A 10,773-nucleotide genomic window follows, 5' to 3' on the forward strand; every position below is an offset into this window, starting at 1 on the left:
TTACAATGCAAAAACTATTTCTTTTTTAAAACCCTCTACTTCACCGCCTATACCAGGACAAAGGTATGGACTATACTGCATGAGCAAGGTCCAGTGAATGCTCTGTCTCCACCAGTGTACATGTTATGTATAGTTCTAATGTTTGGTTCTCAGCTCAGCGTGGACTTGACACTGTATATTACCAGGCCTCTAGTAGAACCTGCTATGCTGTTCCACTGTCATGCACATGCTAGGAGGTGATGCCTCTATCAGTGGATTTGTAGGGAAAGCAGCGGGCTGACAAACTATGATGTAGTTGTTCACAGAATACATACAAAAGTGTATACAAAATGTATATTTTGTATTTTTTTAAATGTCTATGTCTAGGACTTACGGCAATTTTTTTTGGGTGTATTGATTATGTTAATAAATATGTTCTTTTATTTATAAGATTGTTGTGCTTGAGTCAGTCATTCGGCAGCAAAGTGACAGTACACCCGTCCACGGCAACAGTGTTACATGATGGCCTCTTTCGGCAGGATGATGTGTCATGTCACGGTGCAAGAATTATTCAGCAGTGGTTTGAGGATTAATGACAAAAAGTTGAAGGTTCTGCTTTGCCTCTTAAGTATCCAGACCTTTAAGCAATTGAAAATATGCAGGATGTGCTGGAAAAACAAGTCTGATTTAGGGAGGCAACACCAGGACCTGAAGGATAAGCTGCTGATGTCTTGGTGCTAAACACTAGACAACCTCTTCAGAGCTTTGGCAGAAATGTTATGTCTGCATCTGAAATGTTGTTTTTTTTTTTTTGGACTATTTTCAAATAAATATATTGACACAATTTCCAGTTTGATTGAACTAAAATCTAAAATTAGAAACCCAGGAAGCCAGGTGTCTGTGCATCACCTGGCTTCTGTCTGATCCACAGCACCGTTTCTGCTGACACAGGTGTCAAGTGCAGGAGTTAGAATAGACACGCACCATTTCCGGTTGACCTTTCAAAGTAAGTTTCCTGGTTCCTAAACGTTAACGTGGATAGGTTACGAAGCAGTGTGTTTAGTCGCAATAGCTGCACTGCTGCTGCTTCACGCTGACATTACTCTTTAACTCACACTTTTTGAACCTTTAACGTAAAATCGGGTTTCCGGTGCAGCTGTGACTCGGGGCTCTGGCTCGGGGAGTGTAACATCACCTGCAGACACACAGACAGACAGAGAGGAGGACTGAGTGTAAGTGTCACGTTTGACATGTAACATTATTAATGGACGTTTTTGAATTAGGTTAGTCCTTGAAAACACACACGGCCTGCTCGTTACATAGTTCGGGAGAGTTCCCCTCTGAACGTTTGACCCGGCTTGCATGTTTCAACCAGCAGCTAGCTAATGCTAACGCTAGCCTGGCTGCTCAGAGGAGAGTGTGTGTTTGCGGTCGTTTGAACAGCTGGTCACAAATAGAAAACGCCGTTACATTCAGGACATTTGGGGCCACGTCAAGTACTAGATCACGGGTTGTCTTCACTACATTACGGGACAACTATATAATATACCTTAGAGTGGAAAAAAAAGCCAAGGTTATGTAGGCTGCCGCGTTGATGCTGTTTGCAAACAGATGCGACGTGACACCAAACTCCGTTATAAAATATCAACATTTAAAGATGCTTTGTTTTATGCTCAAATATGGCTTCTTTTTGTAACTTGAGCTCTGTGTGTTAGTCGTTCGGCTCTAATACTGCACGCAGACATGGACGCTTAACCACTTGTTTCAGTGGCTAATGTCGATTATTAAGAGCACTCACTTCCTGTTGGTAAGCCGCTGCTGTATGGGCAGATGTGTCTGATGAGCCATTAGATCAGTGTTAAATGTTAAATGAAATACCTAATGGATTAGCAGTAAAGATTAAGTACAGTGTACACTAAATCCCCAAATATTCAGTCACTTAATCACTCAGTGTCGCAAAAGCATCACACATTATCTAATTGCTCATTGACAGTACTGACCTATAGGCGGCAGTACCAAACTACATTAGCAATTCTGACATTTCTTTAAACAGAGTAGGCCTCAGAAAAGTGTGCAGCCACAGAAAGGATGCAATTTTGTGTGCACGCTGTTGTTTTATAGTAGGCCTGTATTGTCAACCACAATGAACAGTAAGTTGTTGATGATTGCTTTTGTTGAGACATCAGAGCGCAGTGTTTCTGACCAGTTGCTATAATGTAGTGACTTGAATTGCTGGAATCTTCTTCCCCTTCTGCCTGTCTGTCAGTAGTCTTGAACTTCGATATAAACAAGAAACAGAGCTGGGGATCAGAGAAGATTCGTGTCTTACTGTTGCGATTCTTCAGAGATGGATGTTGGACTGTCCAAGTCCCATGTGTTTCTCAACTACAGCCCCAGATCCCTCTTTCCCCAGTGAGACACACATCTGCATGGTGGTGCTGTGTGCTCCTTGCTCCTGCATGGTCCGAAATACTCTTCACTGTTGGCTCACCTCTAGTGCATTCTGCCACTTTTTTGTGAATCATAGTTTTGGGGCATTAATAGTCCCAGAAAGAACTGGCTGCAAGTATCCAGTGATCTGTGGAATGACTGGAGGTCACCCAAATACAGTAAACAGTATTCATTGTAAGCAGCAGCAGCTTCCAGTGCAATTCCTGCAGTCAAGGCAGCTGCACTTTGGCTTGGTGCATTCATAAGAAGCACAGTGCTGTGTGTTTGTGTGGGTGTATGTACAGAATACTGTACACTAAATGTTTCATCATTTAGGGGACTGAGCTGTGTATGCGGCTGCTTGGGCACGTTTCTATGGGCTAACCGCATTTTCTTCACTCCATGTGGTTGGAGCTGGTGATGGCTGCAGTACTTCTCAAGTAGGGGCCTCTGTGAATGCTTTGAGGACCCTCAGGGAGCTCCATGGAGAAAATGATACTTTAGGCTCAGTGTGATTTAGATAAGTGGTCTAATTTAAAGTTAAATTGTCTAATTTACAGAAAGTTTAAGAGCCACAAAATGTTTCAGCAAGTTGAAAAGTTTGGCAAATAAAAATAAATAAATAAATAAACAGTAATTGTAGCATGTACATAACGCTGAGCACCCGATTAGCTGTAAAGTCTCAGAACTCCTTAACTAATCATAGAAGAGTCTTACTACTACTCCTCAACCGTGGATTCATCTTAGCCCCCTCTCATGTTTTACACACCTCGCCCTCCAGATATCATGTAAAGCAGTTCATGGTGACGCTCAATTTCAGTGAATATATTTTTTCAAATCCTCAGACTGTTCTACATGTCTAGAATCAAAACAACCTTTGCCTTTATAATTATATATAGTCTTCAAGCTCATTTTTCCTTTGAAAAGATACCAAATACTATTGTCAGACTGCACTCCATCAAACAAGTGAGATGGTTACTTCATTCCCTGTCACTGTCAAGAATTACAGTTATCCACAACCTGCTATCTAGGAGGGTGTATGAAGATTTAGGAACTTCACTACTCCATCACTTCAGACTCTACAAACAGTGAGAACCTACACCATGTACTGCCTAAACTTAGAAGCTGGGCTGAATTCTTTAATCAGCTGACTCAGGATCTGTAGAGGAAGCTCAGCGATTCTTTCATCATCAAATGTCATTAAAGAGTGCCAGTTATATGCCAGTTCCTGTTCTCCTGTGCAGCATTGCTTAGACAAACTTGGTCTACATGGAAGAATGATGAGTTGGATACAGAAGTTAGTGTCTGAAGTATGCAAAGCAACATCTGGTAAAGGCAAAGCCATTTTAGAAACAAGTACTTTGGACATATGACAACCACCAAAGGTATGTTTTGGATAAAAAGAACATGTCACCAAGTGTTAAGCACGAGGATGGAAATAATTTGCAAGACAGAATTGAAATAATCAGTTAGGATTCTACAGAGAAACTAGTGTAAATATGCAAATTGTTGGCTAATGCTTTTATTTTTGTGCTGCATGATTGTTCATGTGCCCAGAAAGGCTGCAAAACACTGAGGATTGTACATGAAAACACCAGCTTATACACTGTGACTGCTGTGAAGATCATTTGAACATTTTCTAAAGCTACAGAAGCCTGACTTGTTTCAAAGACAGAAGCTAATCACTAGAACTGAAAATGTGTAGCACATTTAGGACTCAAACATGTGCCGTGTTTGTGTTTAGGTGGAGCATCCCACTGGGTGCACGGCGTGTCATGGAGGCAGTGAAGGAGGGCCACAAGAGCTCCCTGAGCTCAGGCAAAATGGTGGCTCTGGCTGCTGGGCTGTCTGTCGGGGCCACGGTGGGCTACATGGTTTATCGTCACATGAGCTGCACCAACAGCAGTAAGTATCTGTCCAAGTCTTGTTGTTAGAAGTCCTATTAGTGTACAATAACAAATTCAGTTTCTGACGACCTCTTCCACAATTATAATAATCGTTAACAGGTCAGGGGCCCAACATCGAAATGTCTAAGATGACACTTCCAGTGGACGCTTATAGGAACATATCCAGACACCAGGCCAAGTTTTTGGATACAGTGAGTTCTAAAATAATAGTTCAACAGTTAAAAGCTGTGGACAATATTTGAATTGCTCAGTGGGCAATATAATGGGCCATTACATGCATTAAGCTGCAAATATTTCAAATTTCTGTTTTGACTTGGTTGTTGAAGTAATGTCTTCTTTCATTATCAGTTTGTCTGCAGAATTATGGAAGTCTAATTTGTAGCTATTGAATGCATTTTAAGAAGATGTTATTTATTATAAATGAAACAACAATATAAGAATTGCAAATGATTACAAATCAATATAATGAAGTGTTTGTTTTCATGACAACTAACTTTCATTTAGTTGTACAGAGTTGTACACACTGTCGTTCTGCCCATATACTGTGTAGGTCACATGTAAATGTGTAAATGAAAAAATGAGTGAGCTGCAAAAGGTCATTAGCATGTCAGAATATCAGGTTTGATTTGTGTATTTGAGTATTTTTAAGTTCTCAAGAACTGTGTCAAACGCATTCTATCTATTTTCCACCGGATCAAAAACATGTTAGGTTGTCTTTTTCCTTCAGGTGACCCAGAAGTCTGGAGCTCATGTGAGGGTTTTGTCAGATTCAGGAGAGCCTGGATGTAAGTCGGCCGTGTGCTTCCTGCTGCAGGGCTCTAAGGAGCAAGTCTTTCTGGCTCGCTGCATCCTGGAGAACTTGATCACAGAATCTGAACCAGTCACTGTGAATTTGGAGGTTCCTCAAACTGCCTTTGGACGTATAATAGGTAGCTGCCAAGATGATCAGATTGATTCCAGTAGCCTCAGTTGCTTTTTACTTTCAACAGGGTGTCAAGCTAATGCTCTGTACTGATGTTTCTGAAGTTGCTGATACCATGTACATGTATTTGTGCTTATTTTTTCCATTGGCCTCAGTGCTAAAAGCTGCATTTATCAATATTTTATAGGAACTTTGGCTGAATTAACTGCCTTACAAAATGTATCACACAGTACATGTAGTAAAATACCTACCAATACCAAGCCTCTTTTAACACAGTAACATTATAGATTTCAGTTTCATTAGTGATGTATTTATAGTGGAAAGAAAAAATAATTACCGTGTGTGTGTTGCAGGCCGTGGTGGAGAGACTATGAAACTGATCATCAGGGCCACAGGGGCCAAAGTGTCTTGCTCCAAAGAGAAGACACATGGGCCAGGAGCAATGGGTAATGTTACAATCACAGGGACCAGAGAAGAGGTGAAACAGGCTGAGGTAAGGAGGATTCACTCATTGGATTGTGTGGTCAGTCCTTGTAAGCTTGCTGTTTAGAACACATGTAACGGCTACTTATGTGGTTTGTTTGCAGGAGCTGATTCTAGAAAAAGTCAGAGAGGACATGGTGGTTAGGACAAAGATTTCACAGTCATCTGCCCTGCGGCAGAAACGCGGTCATACTGTTGTCAACCAGCCTGAAAGCACAGAAACTGAAGCACCAGTGGGTTTAAACAACAACGGCCCCTATTCTCAGACAGAGAAAAATGGGCTTGTTTATGCAAACGGAACCATGGGAGAACCAGAAAATATTCTAGACAAGATGGAGGACCTTAAAATTAGCAGATCTACAGATAATGAGGAGGAGAGTCTCTCTACAGACTCACTGTCTGAAGTTTCCAAGTTTGAAAGTTAGTTTAATCTCTTTGATTTAGTCTTGCAAAAATGTAGCTACCCTGCAAGTGCCTCACTGTAATATGTCCTGAACAGTCATATTATAAAAAGATGATTTTAACTTCTGTGTGTGTGTGTTCTCCAGTTCCCAGCCCAGACCTGAGCTTCCAGCCGGATGAACATTTAGAAGTTTACATTTCTGCTTCGGAAAACCCAAACCACTTCTGGATCCAGATCCTGGGGGTTCGCTCCCTCCAACTGGACAAACTGACAGAGGAGATGAACCGCTTCTACAACAGCGGGAACCCCATAGTAACCACACTGTCTATTTCACACTTCATACAATGGCTTTTTTTTTCATTTGGAAAGATGTCACATTAATTACAAAGTACAAACCCCATATTCAGAAAAGTTAGTACTTTTTTTAAGATGCAGTAGAAACTAAAAAACTTTTCTCTAACAAAAGCACAAAGGAAAAATTTACGGTGTTTTACTGACCAGTAATGTATTTGGATAATAGAAACACATTTTGATGCTCCGTCAGTGTCTCCTATTGAAAAGATATGGAGCATCTTGAAGAGTAAAAACAGACCAAACCACTACAGACTGTCGAGAAGCTGACGTCATGTATTCAGGAACAATGTACAAATATTACACATGCAAAAAAACATTTAGTAGCCAGTCATCTACAGTATTATCATAACTGTTTGTCCTATCATGGGTCAAAAGGACCAGTGGTCATTGGGTGAGAGGCAGGGTACAACCTGGACAGGTCACAAGTCTGTGAGGGCTCTGTTAGTATCCTCAGTTCCCAAAGGATTAAAATAGAAATTAAATAGAAAGGAGATATTAATTTATAACACAGTGGTAAACATGGCTTTTGGGGTTTGTAATAAATAACACCTGTAACCATCTTTGTCTTTCTGTCCTCCAGGAGCAGAGGGTGGAGACGATTGTTGTGGGGGACATAGTGGCCGCTCCATACCGAGACCACGACACATGGAACAGGGCAAGGGTCCTTGGGGTCCTGGGCTCTGGCCTGGTGGACCTTTACTATGTTGATTTTGGTGACAACGGAGAACTACCCAGAGACAGTCTCCGGCGCATGAGGTGAGATAGAAAATTACACCTGTCAAATAGATAAAAAACTGTACACCAGTTTTAAAACATTTAGCTTTCTCATTACCAAGAAAAGACACCTGGGACAGGTAAGTAATGAGATGGAGGAAGCAGACACACAGATTTAAAATAGCATGGTGCATACACTGCACTGTATTATTATCATTAATACAGTAGGAGCTTCAGGACGCTTGATAGGGAATAACAGGCACATTAGTTTATTGTGGTGCTCTCTACATACAGTATAGGATGATGATGATGATGATGAGCTGCTTAACCTGGCATTACAAGATGCAGTCAGAAATGTCTTACAGTGTGAGGAGTACATCTGTGATGACATTTTAAATTGGTAGCAGTCAGACGTTATACCATGAATGATTGAGGATTTGTTCTCATGCATGCTGGAGCATGAGCAGAGATAAGAGGATCTCATGTACTTTAATGTGCAGCTGCAGAGCGCAGTGTTATTGTCTGTGGCATCAGGAGCTAAGTTATTAACAGCTTTTGCTTTTGCTGCATTAACATTTCAGGAGCGACTTCCTAAGCTTACCATTCCAAGCTATTGAGTGCAGCTTAGCAGGAGTGAGACCACAAGGTAAATGTTTCGTCTTTATACCTTTACCACATGCATGCAAATAAGGTGAAATGCTAAAACATTTTAAATGAATGTTCTAAATGTGAAAATGTGCTATGTTTTTTATCCATTTTATGAACACGTTCTTCAGGAGAGGTGTGGACTGAGGCAGCCCTGGATGAATTTGAGCAGCTGACTCACTGTGCCTCCTGGAAACCACTGCAGGCCAAACTCTGCAGCTACTCTCACTCTGAGCTCTCCTCCTGGCCCAATGTCAAGCTGTATGACAACAGCAAGGGCAAGGTCAGACAACTGTTTGTTACTTATCTTTGTGTTAGTCTGTTTCATCTGTCCCCCTGTCTCCTTGCACATGTCGAGTAAAAAAAAAAAAACTGTTGATCCTAGACTGTAGATATTGGTGAGGAGCTTGTACGCCTGGGCCATGCTGTGAGCTTCCAGGAAATGGAGAATGGGAGGACTGAAGGGGACAGTCTTGGCTGTCTTCAGAGGATGCTAGTGAGTCACTGAACACATAATAATTATATAATATATATAATAATTATATAGAGTGTATTCTTGTAAAGGTGAAGAGGCTTTCTTTATTCTATATTCATTTAGGAGCACTAAACCTGTTGACTAAAATTTTGCTCATGCTGTTGCTCTAAAAAATCCCATGTTCCACACCCTAAGATGTATGTTGGTACACCACAGAGGCAGAAGGGACCCTAGATCCCTAGAATGTAATATTGTTCAGTGAGGCAAAAGCCTGATAGCCTGTGAGCTTTTAGGGGTTTGGAGAACTGAACATCTGTGATTCATCTGTGACACAGGCACCACAGCTACTACAACTTGTGTATTGTTTTATTCACTAGTGAAAGTCCCGGGTGCGTCTTGTATCGATATTGAGATGAGGAGCAGATATTTTGTGATTTTCGAAGAAGGAATAAAATAAGTGAAATGAGAGGTATTGTAAAGGAGATCAGAGCATTAGCAAACCATGCCCTTTCCAGGATTCTTCCAGTGTGGTAGAGAACTAAATAGGAATATGCTGGGTTATAGTTTAGTTTCTTGTTTTTTGCTGTAAGTTAAACTGCTAAAATCCTGGAAGTGGACCTGAAGTTATGGCCATGGACTGTCCTATCACTTGAGTTCTTGGCCAAAAACCTTTTTAAAGACTCTAGTTATAAACACTTAACGTCTTTGTCTCTTTTGATCGAATAGGATGACGTGATAGGAGCATCATCAGAGCTGAGTCTCTCCTGTATCAGCTTATCAGGTGAGAACAGACACTGAACTCAAACGTAAAGTTGGTCATTGACTGACTAGTCTAAATCTTATCAAATGTTGTAGTGGAGCTACAGTATAACGATGTGAAACACTGTCTCACTCTGTGTTCAATGATAGCTGCTTCCTGACTGACCACAGCAACTCTAGTAGTTATATTATTTACTGTATGTAGGAGTTACTGAGACTTTTGGAGACATATTTCAGCCTGATAAGGATCGGCCCCTGGCGTAATAATTCACCATGTGCCCATATAGAATTTTTGTTCTCCTAAAATCACATTTCGCAGGAGTTCCTGAATCTTTCCACAGAATATTTACTGTAGACAGTGAAAGACCGAAATTGCAATTTGCAATCTTGAGTTGAAAAATGTTGCCTCTGCCCAAAAAGAGAATAAGTTTAATACCAGTGTCAGTACATTGCTTACATTTTTGTATTACAGGCAAACACCGAGGATTTTCTCCAACTGTTTCCCTCAGCTCTATTAAACATTTTAGCAGTTAGCAATTAGCCTATTGCTTTGGCTTTATTCAGTCTGTTGGCTCTCATCAAATTAAAAAGAAAATTGAGCTCCAACCTTTAGTTCTTTTTGCTTTGTGATACTTTTTCTTACACGACACATTCCAAAAAAGTGACTTATGCGATGTCCAGCTCCATTAGTAGTTTATTTTCAGTTAAATTCGATGAACACTGTGTCAAATTATTATGAAACAAGTTTTTACTTTATAGTTCTCTGTCAACCTTCGTCACTGTTGTGGATAAAAAGTAAGGCCAGCATTTCAAAAGGTTGGTATAACAATGGTGGAATGACCCGTTGTTTCCTTTTTTTACCTCAGAAGTTGCCTCAATCTCAGGAAGTGTTGATGATGTCATAGAGGATGAGCTGCTCTGAGACCAAAGATCTACATACATATCAAGGTATTGTTTGCTGTGCTACTAGCAAAAGACCACAACAACAATTATATCAGCAAACATGACGACTTCACTTTATTTTATCTTCCAGCACTGACAGTCCACTCCTCAGCATCACCTCTACCCAGATGAAGATGTTTCCTTGTCTGACCTAAAACTCATCTCCTCATTATGAAGCCTTACCTACCTGACATCAGTTGTTCCAGCCATAATTCATTTTATTGTTGATGTTACTTCTGTACGCAGTACTTTCTGTTTTGCTTTTAATGCTGTTATGTTGTACCTAAGGCAATTTAGCTTGAATATTTCTTTCCTACATTTTGTGTTTAAGAAAGGTAAAGAGGAATAAACTGACACTGTGGAACCAGATGTTTTCAGCTTGTGGCCAGTAATGTTGAGGTTTTTTTTTGTATGCATATTCAAGATTTATTGGCCTTTGCAATGGGCTTTACAAGTTCTTATATCTAGAAATCAAAATGTACAGTATTATTGAGTTTGGTCCTCAGAGAGCTTTCACTATGAAAATGTGGCATTTACTGTATCATTACCTAATGACTGAAGAAAGTGTTTGTCTACAGCGCTGTAACAGATTGCACTATATATAATACATTTATTTTATTCCAGAAGAAATGTCTCGTCTTTTTGGTGTATGCTTCACATTAAAATGGTTTGAATGAGTGTGCTTAAAGAATTAACATTTTACTCATGTAATGGGGGGGTAAACTGTCAAGCTGGTCCATCAATCTGTAGCATAAATCTG

At 40.4% G+C, this 10,773-nt stretch overlaps 1 protein-coding gene across 2 annotated transcripts; it reads left to right on the forward strand.

Moving 5' to 3' along the window:
• The first annotated feature begins 1,006 nt into the window (after positions 1-1,006).
• On the forward strand, positions 1,007-10,668 carry tdrkh (tudor and KH domain containing). Of its 2 annotated transcripts, none has more exons than XM_026352254.1 (14): positions 1,007-1,211; positions 4,154-4,314; positions 4,416-4,507; positions 5,044-5,245; positions 5,592-5,731; positions 5,826-6,141; positions 6,270-6,436; positions 7,059-7,234; positions 7,774-7,838; positions 7,969-8,120; positions 8,223-8,333; positions 9,039-9,093; positions 9,938-10,019; positions 10,105-10,668. In XM_026352254.1, the coding sequence occupies exons 2-13, from the start codon at positions 4,185-4,187 to the stop codon at positions 9,991-9,993; spliced, it is 1,662 nt and encodes a 553-aa protein (XP_026208039.1). In that variant the 5' UTR covers positions 1,007-1,211; positions 4,154-4,184; the 3' UTR covers positions 9,994-10,019; positions 10,105-10,668. The 2 variants fall into 2 exon arrangements, with proteins under 2 accessions (XP_026208039.1, XP_026208038.1); XM_026352253.1 differs by lacking the exon at positions 1,007-1,211 and adding an exon at positions 2,312-2,391.
• The last annotated feature ends 105 nt before the right edge of the window (positions 10,669-10,773 follow it).

This window comes from Anabas testudineus, chromosome 19 (genome assembly GCF_900324465.2).
Source record: "Anabas testudineus chromosome 19, fAnaTes1.2, whole genome shotgun sequence".
NCBI lineage: Eukaryota > Metazoa > Chordata > Actinopteri > Anabantiformes > Anabantidae > Anabas > Anabas testudineus.

Coding starts and splice junctions, on each gene's coding strand:
- tdrkh (XM_026352253.1), top strand. CDS start 2,327: ATGGATGTTGGACTGTCCAAGTCCCATGTGTTTCTCAACTACAGCCCC. Junction 5,246..5,591: donor TGCCTTTGGACGTATAATAG/GTAGCTGCCAAG, acceptor TGTGTGTTGCAG/GCCGTGGTGGAGAGACTATG. Junction 8,334..9,038: donor GCTGTCTTCAGAGGATGCTA/GTGAGTCACTGA, acceptor TTGATCGAATAG/GATGACGTGATAGGAGCATC.